The sequence below is a fragment of the Temnothorax longispinosus genome, chromosome 3 (genome assembly GCF_030848805.1).
Source record: "Temnothorax longispinosus isolate EJ_2023e chromosome 3, Tlon_JGU_v1, whole genome shotgun sequence".
In the NCBI taxonomy this organism is placed as follows: domain Eukaryota; kingdom Metazoa; phylum Arthropoda; class Insecta; order Hymenoptera; family Formicidae; genus Temnothorax; species Temnothorax longispinosus.
The window spans coordinates 24,400,939-24,423,460 of record NC_092360.1 but is presented as its reverse complement, the minus strand read 5'-3'; the positions used below and the strand labels follow the sequence as shown (position 1 = coordinate 24,423,460).

The window sequence follows — 22,522 nt, the reverse complement described above, 5'->3', positions numbered from 1 at the left end:
ATATGTCGTTTGGCGAGAATAGATCTCGAAGATAAGAATCCGGCGTGACTTTAACACGGAGGCCTCGGGGCGGCACAATGCCACGGTGGCGTTTATCCTTGCAATCTCCTCTTCGGTGCCGCTCTTCGACGGTTTTATCCTCTTCAAGTACTAGTTGCCTTATTCACGATCGCTCTTTTCAGTGGTTGCGATCCACGACGGACTCTTGCCTGCCGCTGGCACGCTCGATTCTTTGACGGAACCGTCAATTTGCGATCCGCCGAGGAACGGTCGAAGCGTACTCGGCCGGTGGAAGCATTGATTAGTGCAATCTTACCTGCAGGATAGAGGCGACCGTGATTGATTCTCTCTTGACAAAACCTCGAGAAAGTCCACTGTGAGCTTCCCATATCGCCACCAGCAATTTGTTTGATCAAAATAGCTCGAAAAATAATACCCACATGATTCGTCGTGCTGATATACCAACGAAGAAGCACGTAACGGACGTTGAAAAATAATGAGAAGTATCAGTTTTCACATAAAGATAGAAGAAGAGATTGAAAGATAGGGATTTGTGTAATAAATGCTAATTTTCTAACTATTATTCGTAATTTAGCGCTGAGCATATGTGATAAATACAAATATACCGGTGTCATTTGATATTAGGTAATTACCTACAGACTACTAAAGCAAGTAAACAAAAATTTTACTTTAATTTAAAACAGACTAAATTAGTTGTTATAAATAATTTTGTAATATATTTTCCTAATTTATATATTTGTAACAATTGCATTTATAATGTATTTCTAACATTTTATCCCTAGATAAAATGTTAGAAACTCTAACTGTACAGTTGTGATATAGATACTTCTACGTTATACATATACTTGCTTCTCAGTCCGTGCAAACTCACTCGGGATTCTGTCCGGTATGCACGTGCAAAGCAACTTTTCACGTGAACGTAGTCGAGCAGTCACGCCGCGAAGATGCACGAAGCGTGGAGGTCGACCCGGCAGAAGTTATCCGTGACTCGAAACTCAGACTGGATCCTTGCGAGCGAGGCGGTCGTGAGCAGCGATCATGGATTTCGTGGCACGCTCTCTGGCTCGCCAAGTCTTCGTCGTGCCCACGATATCTCTTCTTTTAGTACTGAACTCATGGAAGCCCCGTCACGAACGCTATTAACGAATCGTGGACGTGACTCGCGCGAATCAATCATAGGAAGCCGCGGGTGTCTATAGGGAGCAAATAGTTGTTACCATTACTCGCCTCCCTGTCAAGTTTCTTCAGACCGCTTTATATTCCCTCTCCGTCAACATTATATAAATTTCACGACGCGCCACCAATATGGCGGTTTGTTCAATTTGTTCTCGCGTGCATCGTTCATATAGAAGAATGCAACTCTATAGGTTTATTGTACCATCGATTTGCTTCAAATTAAGAATATTACGAATCTTTTTCTTCTTTCTTTAAAAAGTACATTTTAAATAACAATTTTGACTTGTATCGTGCTTGTTCGCTCGAAAGATAAAACTGGCTTTGCTGCAATCGTCTGCTTCTGCTACGAATGCTACATTAAATGTTGAACCATATGCGGTCTGGTGAGAAATTAAATTAACACGACCGACGGTTTGTTTAGTTAAACTTGTTTTTGACGGCCAAGACGATTGTGCACGGAGTTCTAAATCGAATCTCTATTTCTACAACAGATAGAAGAGGAAATATGCAGAAAAAGAACTGATAACTAGAAAAGAAAAGATTTATTTTATTCCGGGTATAATATTCCTGAAAAGATTAAATTGAAAGATCCGATTTAACTGATACACATAAAGAATACTATACTTAAATAAGAAAAATTAAAAGAGGAGAAAGAAGACAAAAAGAAAACCAATATTTCTAAAGCACTTTCAGATAAAATCACGTTAGCTTAATTTGGTCAGCGAGAATTTTGAACATAAAAATTATGTTCACGTTCAACCGTTACCGTTATCTGGGCTTATTTTCTTACATTTTATCTCACTTATTACGTATTCCTGCTTCTTTATTTCTCTTCGTCATTCCACTCTCCGTGTCTGCTCGATTTTTTCGTACGCTTTAAATCGTTCCTCTTGGTCAATTATCGTTGCAACAAGATTGATGATCTATTCTTTTACGTTAACTCTGTTCTATCCAGATTAATAAGATATAATTTTAATCAAATTAATTTCTAATCAATGCAAACATACACACGCAAACACAAATTAAATTTTCGCGATTTATAGCACTTATATATTGATCTATATTAAAACATTTAAAACCAAGTCATTAAAATCTTGGTCCACGAATAATTATCCGAATATTGCGAATTTGATTTTCGTTAATTTGATTCTTTCTTGCTTAAGTAACATCTTGGTATATGTCCTGTATGTTTTATCATTCTTCGCGTTTTGGGCGTTGAAAATAACATAATTCTTCTTATCGTGTATCTTAATCGGAGTTTTACATGTCGCCGATAACGAGACATCGCGAGGTGTGCACACCTTGAGAAAACGTTGACTTTCGTCGACTGTGAGGGAAGATCAGGAGCAGGACAGGTCACGTACGCACTCATGAGATTTGTATGTTACGAAAAGATAGCGAGCTTATATGTATTTTATTTTAGAATTTTGCGCGCGCGTTTCGTGTTTTCTCGTTTCTCAAGTAAGTTTGTTTCAGATTTCTAACAAGATAAATTTGTATATGACATGGGTAGATATTATATGTGGATAAATAACGAGTTATCATGTCGCTCTACATATTCGTATTTTCTCATTAATGTTATATTTGGACAGCAATTTAACTCCAAGAGTCTTTTATTGAATTTATTAACAGATTGATAATTTCAACTTATAGAGATAATAGATATCTAAATTAACAAAAACAGTAATAGGTATTGATTCTATCCTAAATTATACATAATTTCAAACAAAGTCTATTAAAATATTCAATAAGTCATTTTCTTGTAATCTCTTATCATCTTCCCTCATTTATATTAATATTTTAATCTGTCTCTAAAAAATATAATCGCTTTTGAGTAGTCAGGATCTGCAGACAAAGTATCTCTCTCATAGAACATCATGCGCCTTTCTTTCTCTCTCTCTCTTTCGTGTGGATTAGCACATTGTTGCCCCAGACTCTTCAATTGTTTGTCTTCCGGTATACACGCGCATTTCTTGAGCACCCTTATATCTCGCCGTCACCATTGTCGTGCAAACGTTACACGGCCGACACTGTTAAGAACGGCGACAGAAACGTGGAACGTTCACCCGCATACAAATTGATCCTTTTTGCTGGCGGGCTCGCGCGTCCTTAGCGGCACCTACAGCCGCGCGTCTCCCTCACAATCCGCCGAAAAACCGGCCTGGACACACGGGCTACAAGGGGGTTGTCGCGTTTTGTGGAAACAATCAGCAGGTTGTCGCGAAACAAGGATATGAATGCATAAGCAGCGCAGTTAACACGGTTGCATGCCGTGTTCACCGGCTCTCTTTTTGTTTTCGACCCTCCCTCAAAGGACGCCGCTTTTGTGCCCGAGTCCGACTCATGTGCGCGAGGAAACCGAGGGAATGAGGGTCGGAAAGACGAAGGACGAGGAACGTAGGTCCTCGCGACGATATATACGATCGATGTCGTCGCATGGCAAAATCCTTTTTCTCTTATTGTTTCTCGAACTCCTCGCCATCCACGATGCTCTGCATTAGTCGCTCCTCGGGAAGGACTTTCTCTGGCTTTGCAACGAAAAATTCCAGTCTTTTGTCCGATCAACAAGCTTTTCGTATCTTTTTTTAAATGCCCTTCTTTATATTGTTGATGATGCCTTTGTTGCGCATGTGTGCCATGTGCTATGCCATTTAAAATGCGAATTACTATAAAATAATAAATGATATAGGGTTATGTCATTTAAGAAATCCAAATCGATGTCTTTTATGAATTTTAAAAATGATAAAATTTCTAGTTTTATACATATGTGTGACCTAAGAGCGCAAACATTTGAGTTTTTTAGAGAAAATTTAGTAAAAGTAATATTCACTAATTTTCCAAAGGCGTTAAATAAATAAATAAATAAAGATGGACCAAAATTTTCATGTGCAATTCACGGAATGCTCAATTATGAGCTTTTCGAGTAAGAGGCTAAGTTAGATAATTAGTCTAGTTTAAGGTGTTTAAACTTAACGGATGCCCAGAAAAGATTTTTGTCGTTTTTTCCCATATTTTTAACAGTGGTTCTCACTAGTAGGAGCATGTCTCTCTACACGGAGAACCACGCCTCTTAATCTCCCCTTGTAGACGTTGATAAAAAGCCCGTGCGATCCGTGCATATACGCCAGTTTGCAAACAACAAACGCGAGAGTGCACGCGGCACGGCGCGGCATGGCCGAGGCCGACGTCGTTTTCGCAGGGCACCTTCGACGTTTACTTCTTATCGGATCAGGTATGAGGGAAGGGTAGATTACGCAGGTACACGTTGAGAAAAGTTAACGAGGCCTAAGGCGGACACACCTCAGACGATCAGCGATTAGTCACTGAGAAGTATCGAGGAGAGCGTACTGATCTGTTTGGTGCAACAGTGACAAATGCGTCTCGCTTATGAGAAACGAGAAACGCAAAAAGGCCTCCTTTCGTTGATACAGTTCATTAAATTGTGATTTTGTCTGAGAGTTTAACACAATGAAGCTCAGAATAATAAGTATACGTTTGTGCCGTCTGTGTAGGTAGTGCAAACTAATAATTACGAAGAAAAAAATTCTTAATAAGAAATTTTATGTTATACATAGAATACGAAGAATATACACGCGAGATGTGTAGAGTATTATAGACCTTACATAACACAAAATAATACCTACTCATTAAAGGAAAATTACAGTATGTAACTGAAAACTGAAGAAATAAGAGAGAGTAAATAGAAACGGAGAGAAAATTTATATTTCTGTTATCATTTATGTCATATTTAAATGTATATATTATATTCTTATGACAGTTTGAATATATGGCAAATAAAAGTTGAATAATCCGTAACGAAAACACGATATGTTGTATTAATAGTATTTTTCATTCAATTAAAAAAATTATAAGTACATATTAAAAAATTAATTAAAAATTATCTTTAACTGCAGGTGTCTCATAGACGATAAAAATACATTACAGTAGAAAACCGCGGATATTATTTATAAATAATGATCGGACACACACAATTGCCGGAGCTGATGCCGTTTTATTTCTTATCGCGACTGTAAATAATTATATTTCGTGGCTTTCTTAATCACGGTGAAATTTCAGCACTGAAGCAAGACGTGTCGCAAGTTGAAAAAGAGAGCTTCTTTTTTCCCCCCCGTAATGTGAAAATATTAACGAGTTCTTATTATGCAAGTTACAGAGATTCGTGACACTTTGTTAGATTTTATCTAGTACTAAGAAAATGTTTGCTTACCATCATTATTCTCTTGTCGTTTTTTGAAATTATCTTTCCTACATTATGTAACAAGCAGATAAATAATAAATATTCTATTACAATACCATACATTGAGCAATCATTATTTCGACAATTACGAGAATAATAGAGTATATTTTCTACTTGGAAGATTTATTATATTAATCTCTAATTATGAAAATATATACGTTAAGTTTAAGCTTGCTTGATTCTCCGCGCTTTATATAGACTCGTAAAATCGCAGGACGCATAGCAAGAAGATTTAAAATATATTTATGCTACGCGTACGCTTTGCGTCACACAGTCGCGATCACACAGAAATAGCTATAAAGATATGATTAAAGTTCCCTGAGACGAACGATAAAAATTTGCAAGTCTCGGCTATGCAATTAAGCGAAGTGTCGACGGCGCCCCAGTCCTTTGAGGTCGAATTAATTCCGCCATTCGAACGGTATGTCTGGAACCGGTTCGCAGCTTCGTAATCCGCGTGTCTTCGTATTTCTGACCAGAAGTCACCAGTGCTATGTAAATCCTTACGAATTACAAATGTAACGTATCAGAAACATGTTCATTATTCTGTAAAAAAAAAATTGTCTTCAAAATATTGAATTCATTAACTCTATAAATTTTTACGTATATATTATTGTTAGAATACAAACATGTATGTTAAATCGATTTCCTCTGTTCTTTTACGGGTTTATATCGGTTTGTGGAAATGTGCAGATTTGCACACGCGATGTATTACGATCGCTGTTGTGATCCGAGCAGTACTCCGGAATCTCCCACGTCCTTCTCGTTGGCAGACAGCGTGGTACCGCAACGACCGAGGAGACGCTCGACGAGGAGGGCGGAGAGAAAACACATAGCACTATCACGAGCGACACGATCGAGTGCCTCGTCGCCGATACCCGGCTGGTCGTCGGGTATCGATCGTAATTAATAGAGACGATCCGAAGAGACGACCTTAACGAGATCACGAGACACCCGCAATCAAACTGCCGCCGCGCCGCGCCGCGCGGTTCGACGTCATTTGTTTAAGTTGATTCTCGCTTGTCGCATCCGAATAAGGCAACTCGTGTTCGCCACTCCGCGGGGAGTGCGAAAGAACAAAGAGGGAACGGAGAGTGAGTGCCGGGATGATCTCGCTGGATGAAATCGCGACGAAAGGGAGAGAACGGAGACGAGAGAAAAAAGAGGAGCGAACAGGCCGAGCAGACACCTGCTGTTAGCTGCATTGTCTTCCTCTCTTTTTCGATCTTCGCCCCTTCTTTCTTCGCCCCTTCATTCCCTCGTCTTTCTCTTCTTTCGTTTCTTCTTATTTCTCCCTTGCCATCTTCTAGCGCGATACACTCCGTCGAAGGTAGTCCATAAATGAGGCGATGACACAACACTACCGGTCTAGAAGACCGAGTGAATGTTTTTTTCATAGCTACACGCTTTTTTTGAAATTAAGGGATGGAGATCGAGTATAAAAACCACTTGATGCCGGTACTGATTAAATTAACGAGAACCCGATTACATGATAAAAACACGAGGTTAAATTACAAAGAATATTTTTTAATCCTTTGCTCATCATACAGAATGAATATTAATTTAATGCTTTTAATTAATTACAGAGGAACAATTTTCACGAGATTAATATCTGATCACTAACATTAATGTACATTTTCTAAAAATAAAGTGGATAAATTTATCATAAGAATTACGATAACTGGAATTATACCTAAAATAAATTGACTTAAAATTAATAGTTTGTCCGAGAAGCGAACATATTTATGATTCTGTCGCGCTGTTCATCAGAGCGCAGTATACAACGTGTAATGTATATTATATGATATGATAGAGGATGCAAAGCATTATTCAGGCGTATATAATGAATATCATTGCCAGGGTAGTTTAGAAACACGTGCTGCAAACACGCCAATCAGCGTAACTCATTTTAGTGGCTGATAGTTATTGATTTACACGCGTAACTTCCCAAACAATTCAGAGTGCTAATGATAACAGAGATTTCAACGCGGGATGATTTATACTGATTATCTTTTGCGTCTCATCTCGCTTAATATTCGCGTAAAAAAGTATAATCACACTTTCACTGAGCATTTAATTCTAAATGCGACTATCTAAATTTTTGTTATCTCAAGCATCTTGAACTTTTCTTTTGGACTAAAATATGCAACGCAGTAAGACGCAGGATACAGTTAACGCATGGCAAAAAGGAAAGTGAACAAAGCGTAGGTAAATGACTCTTGTGGCATAATTTCTCCTTTTTTCCATGCAAAGAGAGAGAGAGAGACCAAGTACAAGAAATATGCTATATAGAAGATTAGAGAGTCGCGTTGATCAAACGCAAAGTGAGCAAATGCGATGCTCTTAACATCGTGCGCTACTTTTCCACTGATTGCCACTTTTCTCATTTCAGACACTCATGACAACTTTAATGCCAGACATGTGACATGCACGGTGAAGAAGGGAGAGCGATGGCAGCGGCGGAAACAGTTCTCCGAAGTTCCTCCGATCTTCTCCTTGTTCGTGAAAATCGACGAGCTCACGAAGCAGAAGAGGGAATCTTCACTCGGGTCACCTTGACAAGGCCTACGGGTTCGTGAAGGGCATGAAAGCTCATCATGTTCAACCACCGACACAGGCCACGAGCGCTGTTGACCTGCAACTTCTTCGGCGTGACATTCCTCTTGCTGATCGTCGCCGGTAGTTACGATGCGTTAATTCAACCGAGTTCTACAGATGTCAATTCAACCGAATTCGTCAAAGGGAAAAGTGAGTTTCACACCTACTTCCATTTGGAGAAAGCAAGAGAGTGGGAAAGGGAGGAAGTTGCGAAAGCGGAATTACGATCGATTTGAAAATTATTTCCGACTAAATATTTGATCGTAATTCTTCGCTTTTATAATACTTTATAATAACAAAAAGTGGAATAAATATAGCAGTGCAATATTTTTTAATGATAAAATTTATGTATGCATTATAAATTTTTAAATAATTTTCATCATTAGTTTTAATTATTTATATGACGATTATTGATTTTATTATTAGAAAATACTACAATATATGTTTATTCCACTTTTACAATCGTTTTAATTAGTTTAAATGCCTTATAATATAGGTATTATATTTCTTTATCTTATAATTATATTTATTTTCTCTTTTTTATAACTAAAAATGTTCACGTTTAGACAAGGTCTCGCTGGAATGTGAACATGTCGGTAATAAAAAAGAGACGGTAATCTTGCGAGCATCAGTGATCTAGAGAGCATTGGGGAAATAACATAATTTATTGGCGCATAAGAGCGCGTATCGTTGCTGCGAGCCAACTTTTTAACTGGTACGAGCGTACTCCGTTCTTCCTAGCGGAGAACCCTTGGTCGTAGATCATCGGGACCGTCTAGAAAAGTAGAAAGCGAAGCGGTGCGCCGCGCCGGCTCGGTGTGGGCGTCGCTTGGCTGAAGAGTCCCTTTTACGTAGGACCTGGAAAGTACCGTTTCCTCTCTTATCTGAGGGAGAAGCTGGAAAAGGAGAGAATATGACGAAACTCTTAAAATCTTACCTCTTACCATTCGTCCCTGATCGAGAGCGTCTAGCGTCGCGCATGACCGTGTAAGTGCATCTACGAGTGACGATTGTGATAGTACGGTATATACGCGCTCTTGGACACGTGGGCCACAAGAGCTTGACCCATATAAAGTGCGGTGTTTACATCGGTGTTGATGACCGCCGCGCGTGATAGTCGCCAGTGCGTTTATCGTATTGATATATATCTATTATCAACTGTCACGACATGCGCTTCGAATGGACCACACGCGCGGTTTGTGGAAGTTGCGGTTCCGCAGGCTTCGATGACTCCTTGATAAGATTTATCAGATGTCAACATAAATTAAAGAGAATACCATGTGAGCCTGAAAGAGATTTTAAACAGGAATTGATTAAAATCCGAATGATGATTTAAATTGATATATTTTACTCACGCTTTAACACAGTCATATTTAATATATTTTAAGATTATAATAGTTTTGTACAAACATAATTTCATATTTTTAATGTCTTGCCAATTTATAAATAATTAATGAAACAGTCAAATCAATATTACGATAAGTAGGAACTAATTAGAACTTTAAAAAACATCTTATATGTCTTTTAAAGTCCTAGTTAGCACTTATATTAACTAAAAATTATATATAGTAATAATTAAAAATTATCTCTATATAAATTATAAAATATAATTTTTTTTTTAACTTTATTCTTGAACGCAACAAACAGCTGCTCTTTTAGCCTCGTAAACAGGCAGGTGCTTATTCCAGACACAGAATTTTTTTGTTGGATCACCGCTAAAGAGTGGAACGACATCGACTTCACCCTATATCACTTGATTTATTATACACTTTATGACAATGCTAGCGTTTGGAACCGATCATCATCCGCCTCAATGATGTTTTACTGACCGATGAATAATAAATATACAAATCTTCTGCCAGATTTATAATAGACAGTTTGAAAGCGCTTCAAATTTTATCAGAAAATATATGTGTTCTCAGCAGACCTATCCGAGTACTTTCGCATAACACTAATACTAACAATCTATAAATGTTTAGATGGATGGTGAAATCGAATCTTGCAGCAAATTCTTCGAAAACTGCGCAACTTTTACGAACGGCTTTTAGGACCTAATTTGAATAGCGTTCCGAAGCGAATTGGTATGATCAGCGGAAAGATTGTTAAGATGTCTTTCCATTAGCACAATAACCGGAGCGTGGAGGTTGCGCATTATGCAGCTGAAAAGTGCGGTTTGTCTAGCGCGTTTGAACAGCCATCCAGAATTCGTTGCAGACACGAGGAGATACCACCTAAAGTGGCCTCCATAAAGGTTTTCATTATAATGATAAGCCCCGAGTCGATCTCTTTCTACCCATTAGGCGGGAGTAAAACCTCCGCCATGTGTTGCGCTCTACAGCCTCTATTTTGTTCGAAGAAAGAGGTAGAAAGGATGACGGATAAACAACACAAACCAAAAAGGAGAGAGAGAGAGAGAAACGGTTGGTAAGAAAGGATTTACCTTGAAGGGATTATGGAGCCGCAGTAAATTAATCGGGCCGTCTTTATCGTTCTCGGCTTTTAAGGTGTATCGCGGTTCGGAATAAAGCCTCTATTAAGAGGCGAGTGCAGCTCCGATAATCCGCTGCGTAAAGACGCAAGGATATTATTTGCGCAAGAAAATAAAGGGGTAACGTCGGTGACGTTTATTAAAAAATCGAATTTCTCTGAAAAATCGAGTGTGCCCTCTTGACACAGCAATTTCAGAATTCATCTTCTGACTTATACATATATCGACTTTGATCACGCCGACTTTCGCGCAGGAGATAGACATTCATTATAAAGTTCATCAATTTCTGTCCGACCTCGATAATTATTCGGCGTGACTTGTATTATTTAAAATCTCGCGATTACTATGTGTAATTTCTAATGGTTGATTTAATAGCCGTCAGAATTACATTTTAAGGATATTTCTATATTTTTAATATTAAAAACTTTCTGATGGGGTTTCATAAAATAAAATAAATAAAATTAAAATAATTATTTAAAAGCCATGATTATTAATGAGATTAGGTATTTCTTGCAGCTTTTAAAGTTATTATTGATTTATTATGTTATTTTTTAAGGGAATGAAAGAAAGAGAGACTGTTTGATTGACATAGTAATCAAATTTGCAAATACACGCCAAGAGATTGGCAAGGTTTCTACTCAAGCTTAGTCAATTATCGCCCCTAGCTCTTTATTTATATCTTCAGCTTTAAGAATAATCGACGAACAACGAGACGTTTTATTCATTATATCCTCTGGCCATGAAATACAGTGTCCTACTTCACTCATTTGCGTACCGACCTAATCTTCGAATCTCGGAGAATTCCCGTCTCTTCAATTCCGCTGACATCGGTATCGTCCCTTTGATCGGCCATATTAATTATTACGAACGTTTCTTCTTGGGTGGCTAGGGAATCTCGCTTTCTCTGCCATTGCTTTTGCCAGGTTTCTTCACCTTCGGCGGAATCCTTCGGCAGATTGTATCTTCCAGCGTATCCAGCGGGTAAATACGGAGTAAATAACGAGACAGTCGCAGAGCAGGAAGAGAGATTATCGAAGCATAAGCATGAGAGAGCATCCATCGAGGCAGAAACGAGATACTGCGTGGTGCGTTAATACCGTTTTCTCGTTCGACTTATCATCGTCGTCGTCGACGTATACGTGCGCGCAAGGACCAGACAGGGACATCTGGGAGGCATGCCTTAATTGACCGCTCGGAATATCGACGAGATCCCAGAGACGGATTGAGACGTCAGATTTCCGAGAGACGTTCGCATTTTTTGCTCACCAATGAAATATAACCGCTCAATATGCTCAGTAGATTTATTTATGTACTTTGGGATTGCGTCACTCGAGTCAACCCGAATCGAAACGCCACCGCGCGTTTCTTTTCTACTGAAATCTCTCTTGTCCTAAAAACATCGATGTATCTTGAATATTTGTGAATAAGATTCTTAATCAAATCCCATTTATTTTTACCAAATTTTTATAGAATAGAGCATAAGTTTTCTTACACACACAATTTTTGAAGTTTTAATACTATAAACAACTTGAGTCATGACTAAAAGTTACCGATTTATATTATTTATATAATCAGTAATAGATACAGATCTAATTTCTCCGAGATACTTCTGGTTTTTGTACATATATACTGTACGTGTACGTACTGAATATTTGCCTCATATGACATGTAAGCAAATTCTGTTTTCAAGACCTTATTATTAGTAGGACGAAGTATTTTAAATCTATCAAAATAGTTGATCGGTTCAGAATAAGCAATGAGTACGTGGTGATTGTGCAAGGCTCTGCGACTGCGATTCAATATTCAATTGAGGCAGCATTCCAGGAAGAGATTGCACACGTGGTATAACAGATGAGCCGATTCTTATTAATCATTTTCGCCCGACGTCTCTCGCAATGTGCCTGGCGGGCATTTCGCGGGCTCGTGCGACAATCCTGAGGGTAACAGGTGGCCTCGCAGGTGCGTACCCGACTTAACGGCCTCGCATTCGTTTCGCCAACGTGACCGGGCCGAGCTCGTATCGTTCGTGATATGAATGCACTCCATCGAAGGGTAATCAAGGGTTTTGGACGCGCGATGACGCGCGCGCGATCACGAACGCGACGACAATGGGCGTCGTTGCGTTGGTATGATCGAGGCGAGATCTCTGAATGCCGCACAAATGGAGCTGTCAAACGTTTTTTTCTCAAGTTGCACATTGTATGCCGAATCAGAGAGACTTAAGGTGGCGATGATCGTCGATTGACATGATGACGCGCGAAAATGACGACGATGAAGAGTGCAGTCTCGAATTTTGTGTATGACATTGCGGCGTCATTATTCAGAATGAGAGTGGAATATCGGTGAGACGCTCGATCAGACGATGCAGAGAATATATCTAATTTGTCTTGAATAAAATAAAACGCATCATTGATATGAGATACGTGGTATGCATGTTTTTTCTTCTAAGGAAATAATTAATAACATTGTATTAAATATTTATGCAATTTTAAGTATAAATATATGGTTGAAACTATTGCATCCAAAGATGCAACTATAAAGAATTTCTCAGATTTACGGTTAATTTTTTTTAAACTGATATTTCAGGAACTCTTGATTTATATTCAGTTCCTGCTTCATTTATTTTCGATATCCCTCTACTTATCTTATATTTTCCATTGTGTTATTGCCATTTATATTTATATTTCAAGTGTTGACAATACGGGTAGGTATCGTAGGTTTGAAGATTTGTACGTGAAGTCATATGTATATGTCACGTCGATCAAAAAAAGCCAAGGAACAAAATCTTCCCATCATCCATAATCGAATCTGATAGTTGCACTGCCCCGCGTTACATGTATCAAATGGCGAAGAGGAAAAATTCTTTAAACGTTCAGAAGATGAAAGATACAGCGTTTGAAAAGTCAGTCAAACACACGGTTCTTTCACAGCAAGTTGACTGCTTGATCGATGGCGAACATCAGGTCGCCCATAGGCACCGACAAGTCTAGCAGAGAAATGTGGGTGGGACGATGAGGGTGCAGAGAGGCGTGTAGGTGGCTTTTTCACATTGATCGCATCGGGAAAAATCTTACGGAGGACGGGCAAGCTGGAGAGAGAAGTTGACACGTGACAGTGTGTCCAATCGCTACAAAATGCAAACGTGCAGAAAGTAAACGTTATCTTCGTATATTATGCAAAAAATTGACATCGCTGCATTTCGCCCAATTTCAAATTCAGATTTCGAGAATAATTTGCACTGGACATATCACATTTAACTGTGAATCAATATGAGAAACCAAATTTGTCTTGTTTGAACAAGAACGTTTCGTGTTTTATCGACTTGGCCTCCTACTGACGATATCTTCGCGTGTTGCGACTTTAATTGCTCTTTAATTGCCCCGTCAATTAAACTTATCGCTCGCATTCCGTGATCCATTCGATGTATGTGTGCATAATACAAACATAGTCCGTATAACATCGACTATACGGACAAATTTCTGAGAGCTGGAATTTCCCATCGTCATATTCCCATCATGAGAACTACTTCAATTCAAAAGTTATTTTTATTTTGTGTTTTAGGAGATTATTGCAAGTTTTAGGTGCAAATAAAAATGATTACTTAAATAATAATGAGAAGTCATTTTGTATTCTGCATTAATTATCGATAACAATAGCCTTCGCTCTTTAACTTTTTATAATGTACGATTTATCGATGTAAATTTTATTTGTAATATTTAATTCTGAAAAATGTAATGTTAATATAAATTTAAACTTGAAAAGAACTTTGTTGATAAAATGTCTGATTGGGTAGATTTGCTGCAAATTTAACACGATTAATTTGTTTACGAGAGTTGAATACGGCAATCGATGAAGATCGCATCAAGCCTATTCCACAGCTTTATTACTAGTAAGCTGAATTTCTTTCGAAACCTCGCGTTTTCTTAAGCTTTCGCGCAATCTTTCTCACAGTTGAAGAGCCCGCGAGGCGTCCATCAAGCACTCGAGGCTACGCACACGATGTTAAAAGGGACAGGTAATTTAGCGCGCGTTACGAAAGGACGGGGCACTCGGTGCTGCATGATTCTCGATCAGGGATGTTAAACGATACCGGCCCGAGGTCAGATATTCGCGCGGGATCTACGTCGCGGATCGGGTAGATTATTGCACGATATGCCGAGGAGAATGATATAGGCGCACGCCCACGTATAACTGTTATCGGCCAGGCGATCATCGATCGACGATCACGTTCGCGCGATTAAATCTCGAAAAGAACGCCTCTATTGCCTTGGATCTCAAAATCTAAGCTTGAGCCTTGCCCGGATTATCGCTAATCTAGAAATTAGTATGTAAAATTTATACGACTGTAAATATCGACACAACTTTTAACTTGATTTAATCTGAGAAATATCATGGATTACTTTCATAAAAACCAATAATATTCGTTCCAAGATACTGGGGTACAAAATTGTTTAATCGAGTGCACAGTTAGTTACGACACATACGCATTAAAAGATATTAACAAGAGCTTAAATAAAAAATAATTGAAAACAACAGTAATAGAATGCAAAAGAAATATATTTTCAGCGTTCTTTGCTGAATTCTTCTATGTGTTTGCGAAAAATTAAAGAAAATATTGGTAATTTTAATTGTCAAGTCTTGAAAGATATTAGGAAATTTATATTAGGTATTGAGCAAAAGAAATAAAATAAAGATGAACATATATATTATACAAGTCGAAACTTAATGATTGACACCGTGCTATAATATATATCGAATTATAATTTAATTATAATAATGTCTCTTGGTGTCGTGCACATTAATACTCCTCGAGATGATGTAACTCCGATGTCTTCTTTCTCTTCAACGAGAAAATATACTGAAAAAAGACGTATGTTTCTCTCAGAATGGTCGACACCTGCTACGAGATTCGCGCGAGATAAATCAATTTTTTTACCCCTGCACATATCCTTGCACGACCACGATTGATGAATTTTGTTTGCAAACATTCCTCTATATAATTATGTATTTTTTTCATTAAAACTCGCATCACATAATTTAAGAAAAATTTAGTTACATATATGAATATCCCATGCACCAATTTCTGGACTTGATTGATGAATCAGAAAGATAATATTATTTAAATTCTATTCATAATAAAGAGATAATTCACGCTCATTTAATGTTTGACAGTCGATTAATGTCAAGTAAAATCAATTAAATATTCTTCTTTGGAATATAATAAATTTATAAAATTGCAACATCAATATGAAAAGCAAGAAAGATACACATATATATGTATTATGTAATTAGTGTACATTTCACATTATTGTGTGTAATTCTACTTTTGCATTCCTATTTAATTTGCCTTTATTATATACGCCAAAATTAAGTTATGAAATATAATAATAAATTAAATTATAAAATATTTGAATAAAGATACATGATTATACATATATCTAAATAATGTTTATAATATTTGGATAAATAGCGATAATATATGTTGATTTAGCGTGGTATCATACATACGGTATAAAATATTTCAAATGTACATACACACGTTTATCTGTGGTTAAGTGATTCCAAAGGCAGACAAAGCGTCGTGTAATTGCGAGTACAAGACGCTCGTATATCAAAATCTTCACCAGACCAACGACGGTGGAAAGCACTCAGGCAAGATTGTTATCCGCTCTGCGCAAATTGTATGTATCAACAAAGGAGGGTTACAACGATTCAAACTCGCACGAGTTGAACGTACAATGCACCCTGTGCCACTTTACAATAAGCATTATTTTGCCGTGTTATTGTTATTTTTAGTATTGGTCAAAATGCTGTGCAGCACGTGACATAGCATGAAAAATAACTGAATTAATTATTTCAAAAAATTAAAAATTGGTGGAATTATATAAATGTGATTATATACATATGTATATAAAAATCTGCAGATTTTAAGTTATACTTATCAAGTTAAAAGTTCAGCAAATATGCCAAGTAAATTCATTTCAAATAACTAGCGAAATAATACGTGATATAAATGCGTTTATCGCGAGAATGCGACGTGCATTATATGCTGCAGCCCACTATAACACCTACTAAAGTACCTTTCGACGAAGAAAGAGCGTTTATCACCGTAAGTTAGATTTCACTTTGCCGCGTATTAGCATTTGCAGACTGTATGAGGGAAATTTATTTCTCTCTAGATGACAGCAGCACAAAGTTCTTTTGGCTAAGTAGTAGTATAAATCCTAGTCGCTAACGTCACACATTGAGTCCAGAATCAATGTTATCACGCGCAATCCAGTTGGACAACGCAGTGGAAAGCATTAACTCTCTATTATTCAACGATTTTTATAATATCCTACATAATATCATCGTCACCTCCTATTTCATCTGCGAGATTTAGCACATCTGTGAATACGTTACACATATTGTATAGTTGTTATGTGGATTTCTACAAATTCGCTACATTGCCTTTGTATTCGATGGAAATACTTTTTTAAATGTAGTGAAAGCTGATACTTTGAAATATTTATTTATATATTAAAAAATATACTTAATATCATTATGTAATTATACTATTAATACATTTTGCATATAATTCTCACTTATCTATAAATTTAAAAATTTTATCTCTCTTGGAATAGATTATTATTTTATTTATCAAAATGTACGATTCACACATACGATTTCAATCTTTGTATAATTGTTAGATATATATAATTATCATATAGACGGCATAAAGTACTTGATAGAAAACTTACAAAAAACAATTAAATCTTTAGATGCTACACTTTTCTTCTTTTTGCTTGTAAATATTGTAGTAAATACAAGATTAGAAAAAAGATTAATTCAGAGAAAAATTAATATATTTTGTTTTATAATAAAGATGATTTTTCGTAACAAGTAATTAAAAATGATAATGATTATACAAACAGTGATTGAAAGTCAGTATTCTGTACTTGAAACAAGAATGAGTTCGTGTGTCCTGTCTGTGAACGCGTGGTCCAGCTTGTCGGCTGCTGAGGTTACTAAGGTGAGATGAGAGAAAGAGAGAAGCAGAAGAAGCCGCGGGAAGACAGAGGTAAAGGGAACAAGATGTAGCGAATGTACGATGTATCGTTGGGAGAGAGAGAAGCGAACAAAGCGCATTCCACACGCCATCATTTGTTCCTTGTCTGCGCCGCGCCGTCCTCGGTACTTCATTTCGATTCGTCATTATTTCCTCGCCTTACTCCGCGCTTTATTAACGTGTGTGTCAAAAAAGAAGACGGTGTTTGGACTTTTTTTCTTGAAAAAAATCGGCACGGGTGCGTGGCTATAAATTATTGCTATATATAGTTAAATATACCCCTTTGCAGCATTATAGGATAAACAGTGTATTCCTTGGTGTATTCTCTAAAAATGCGTGTGCGCAAACTTATTTTAATATCTTTAATCTAATTTTTATTAAATTATATTACTCTGTTGCATTCTCAGTTTTCTAAAATAAGAAACAAATTTAAAATTTTAAATAAAGTGGATGGAAATATCTTTATTGACTCGTAGTAGAGTCTTAATTTAAATTTATTTTTGTACTTTATATAACAAACTATTATTCATTCAATAACGTTATTAATCCATCGAATAAGGTATATTTATGAAACAATTATTGCTGTTTAATCTTGTACTCTTGTGAGATAGTCATCTACCTTCTATTCTATGACGTACGATAAGAGTGTGTAAAAACGTTTTCTCTGACAGCGATAATTAAAACCAGCTTGTAATTCATACGCGTATCATAGTCACATTATCATAATGATAAACTTAAAATTAGAAATTATCACACAAAACCAATTATCAAAAGTACTTTATCTAAAATAGCTTTACAATTGAAAACACAATTAAAAACAGGTAAAAAATTTAATGTTATCCTCAAAATAAAAATAAAATTTAAAGCAGCAAATAAATAGCTTTAAAATGATATAAGTATGAAATATAAATTATTCCTTTGGGTTTAATATATGACTACTTAAATTCTTTTCCCCTAAAATATTTATATTTGTGATTCATCCAGGTTCTCCTCGATTTTTCAATTATATGCCTATAGGCAAATGTGTATCAAAGGATTAACTCGAACTTAACGTGTCGCGAGTGCCGGTGGCGCGAAAAGACGAATAGAAGCGAGAGAGGGAGGAAGAGTCATGATCGAGCGGGGCGACGTGAATAAAACGCCGCCGCGCCGCACCGTCGACATAACGAAATCGAAAAATGGAGGTACATGAACGCGCGAAGACGTACCGCATCGTAGCCTTCGGGCCAGCCGCGCCACAGGGAGCGGAGGACCTTAACCGCAGACTCGAAAGCAATAAACCATAAAGCTATTAATGTTACGCCCTGGGATGGTTACGCCACGGTTATAACGTATACGCGCCGGACTTATACAACCCCAGCTCGGATGTATCCCTCTCGTCGTCGTCCTTCGTTCTCCAATCCCGCGCCAAGAATCTATACGCGAGGCCGGTCAGGATTGTAGTCGAACGATCGTGATGACAAAGCAATTCGTTTTCAGTCTCGGTGAAAGACTAGTATTGCCCAACACTAGTCATAAATTAGAATACTTTCAACGTCACAATGACAAGACGCTTCTCGGAGAAGAGAATTGGCTGCCGCTCAAGCCGCGAATCAAATTGATTGGGTGATAATCTTGATTGTGGATTAAGCACTTTAGAGGACCACTTTAAACGAGATTGAACCTGCTGTTTGCGTTTAGAAATGTTTAATATTTAGAATATAGTAGGCCGTAATCAAGTACCAAATTAATGATTAAACATTTTATATTAGTAGAGTCCTCTGTTTTAATCGCAAATTATTTTACGTCATGTTTGCTCGAAATAGATTACAAGCCTTTGTTTTCACCGACTTTTATTAAAGTATCCTGATATTTTGTAATAGTAGTATGAAGTTTTTTTCCATAACGAAGTGAAATCCATTGGTCTTCCACTCAACAGTATTCAATTCTAAATTATTGTTTCTTGTTCCAGATTTTTCAATCTTTTTCTCTTCGCTTTCAGCTCGCTTCCTGTTATGAAGTTTATTCATCTTACTTTCTCTTTTCCACTTATTAATAGGTCTTTTTGAAAATCTAAAAAGGTTTTTCATTTTATATTTCTTGTATTTTCGCTCTTTCTTTAACTCTTGTTATTTGTGAATTTGGACCATTTCTAACTTTTGCTTTACCATATTTTTTGCACAGTTATTTACCTGTTTATTATTTTTGTATTTCGCTCATTATGATGAGTTTCCCTCGAAATAATAAATTGCTCTCTCCCTCCCCTTCCTCCTTTCCCTCAATTTTTCTCTTTTTATCCCTGCTCCGAAATCCTTTCTCACCTTGAATTCTCTTTTTCTTTTCTTCGAGCAGTTCGAGCCAATAGTTATTTCGCGCGTTTACGATACCCGGATTTTATTTCGTCGGGCATTTAGCCGCAGGGCTCCGTTTTACAGGGGGAGAGGGGGGAAGTTAAGAGAAAGAGAAGAGAAAGAGAGGCCTTAACACCCAGAAATGATTTGGATGGTGGGGATTGTGAGAGGCTCGACAGTATCGATGTTTACGAGCTCAAATAAACGGCGCCGCCACCGCCGCCGCTCCCGCCATCGGCGGCGTGCGGTTATTTCGTATTACTTTGGGACTTTAATGGAGAAGGGAGCATTTTAAAGTGCCGTATAAAAATCTCTCGACGCTCTCCTTCTAGACGGTGGTCGGAGGACCCACGTATGGCTCGGTGCGACGTACTATTTTCACGTTCACAAAAGAAACCTCACCGCGGGATTTCGACGTCGCGTCTCGCCGGCAACTTATTTCTTTTACATCCTGCATCTTCCTTGCCTCTCATATTTCGCGATTTTTGTCAGATTTATCATTCACGCATTTAAAACTGCATTTAAGACCGTGAAATTCCAGCTTTTGTTGCTATTCTCTTTGTATAACTGTTATATTAAGTATAATAAATATCTTTTTTGTAATACGTAACTTATAATACTGGAATTCTTTTAAAGTATTGAATTAAATTAAGAGCCCTCTTTTTTTCATATTTCTTACAATTAGCCGTTTCTGCTAAATTTCCTCTAAGCAATTGGAAAAAATATCCAGCCAGCGAATAAAATTAACATCTTAACCACCATCTTTGCTTCTAATATCAAACTACGATAACTACTTGCAGTTAGTTGTAGCAGCGAGGTTGGGTTTCCTACGAACCTTGCAGATAATGGAGAAGAGAAGAAGGCGATATTCGCGCCACGCCCGTAATCAATATCACCGCCATTGTCTTCAGCTGCGGTGCAGGCGTCGTAAATTTGGCAGAATGTTAATTCCAACGCGCAAGAGCGAGCGGCTCTCGCCTGGCAATTTTCGCAGTCCCGCCGTCGGGGATAATCACCACGTTTCTGCCGAGGTGTATCCCAGTCTCGAGGATCTAATGATGAATTTCGTGCTGCGCGGGTGAGCAAGCCTCGGAGCTTGGAAAACAAGAACGAGGAACGTGTCGGCCCGCCGACCTTAGCCGACACTTCTCGGCGAACTCCACTTTCCTCCTGTCTAAACGTCCGTACAGCCATCACGCTTGTGGTGCTCCTTTTTATCGAGCCATCTTCCACCAAGCACGCCAGAGCGTCCATAAGTTCTTCTCGACGTGTCGGTTCGAGTCGCTATACTTTTCGGTTTAGGTCGTAACTCGTTTACCGGGTAGCATCTGTCGACTGTATTAGCTGTAAAAATGGCAGTCACGCAATATCCATTTTTAGCAGCGATAATTGCGTATAAACAATAAAATAGGATACAAACTTGGACTTGATTTAGTTTGCTTATTACGATTTATTATTTAAAAGTCATTATATCGTATTCTAAATATAATCGAAATGCTAAACTTTGTTAGCCTAGAGTAGATGAACGAAAAACTGTCTTGCTATAAGGTAGCAAATGACGAAACGGAATATATAAAGTTAGCAGAAATCGCTCTTTGTTATAATTTCTCATGCTTTTATTTTGTACAATAACATCGGAAATATGAACATAAACAGCATTTTCTAAGAAAAGTTTATTGAAGCAAGTATCCTTCCTATTTATCAATATCCTATTTATCAATCAATTTTTTTAATTTCATACAGAAATAATTTTTTCCTTATTCAAGTAATCATCGGATAGATATTTCAACAAAGATTCGCAGAAAATCTGACCGCTCTCATCATCCGATACGCTGCTTAATTTAGCATTCATTATCGTTCTTGATATAAACTGCAGAAGAAAGTTTTACTTGTTAACGACAATCTCTCTGTGTGTCAAACGATTATAAATCCTGCGGTATTTCACAGCGGTATTCTTCCTTCGATGAAAAATCGCCGCCGGACAAATATTCCGACAAATATTCGCCATACCTCTTCATTATGACGATCAAGTCATTCATCTTCGATGCGGCTCGAATTCGTGGGGACACGAAGGTATATAAGACGGTAGAAAACCTACGTGGTCCCATCGCCGATGCAGATCCACATTCAGTCTGCATTCTCGAGGCTCCTGGCGCCATGTCACAGTACGCGCATTTGGTATCCCGCGACTCTCGGTAGCATCTTGCCGATACAAAATACACCAGGTACACGGGGTACGCGTTCGTTCCGCCCGGTTCTTTCCCTCCTTGGTTCGCGATCTCCAAGCATTGTCGGCAACGACGACGAGTCTTCTTCTACGGTACACCCCTCTGAGTACCTCGCGCAAGAAGGATGTCCTTACCGCGCAATTATTTTCGCATGATTCCGATCACCGGTCAGATTAAGACCGCCCTTTCGGCACCGCGTGCCGATCGCGACCGCTCGTTTGCGAACTGTCCGCGATGATGCGAGTGCGATTTAAGTTGCGAGCAAAACCAAATTCCGAGGGAGCGAACGTGCGACTATGCTCTCCGCGGCGGCGGTCATTTCTTTGCTTCACAAGGAATTTGCGCGAAGCTATCTAATAAAGCCTTGGGCTCTTT

General features: G+C 37.9%; 1 protein-coding gene across 3 annotated transcripts in view; it reads left to right on the top strand.

Annotated features, from left to right (window-relative positions):
- The window catches only part of Egfr (epidermal growth factor receptor), a 153,116-nt gene that overhangs the window by 118,209 nt on the left and 12,385 nt on the right, over positions 1-22,522 (top strand). For 2 of the 3 annotated variants that reach the window (XM_071773222.1, XM_071773220.1), the window contains one exon: positions 7,848-8,203. The exons of the other annotated variant lie outside the window; for it this stretch is intronic. In XM_071773222.1, the coding sequence (XP_071629323.1) occupies positions 8,053-8,203 (151 nt within the window). In that variant the 5' untranslated portion in view covers positions 7,848-8,052. The remainder of the gene's footprint in view (positions 1-7,847; positions 8,204-22,522) is intronic. 3 annotated transcript variants of the gene reach the window in all.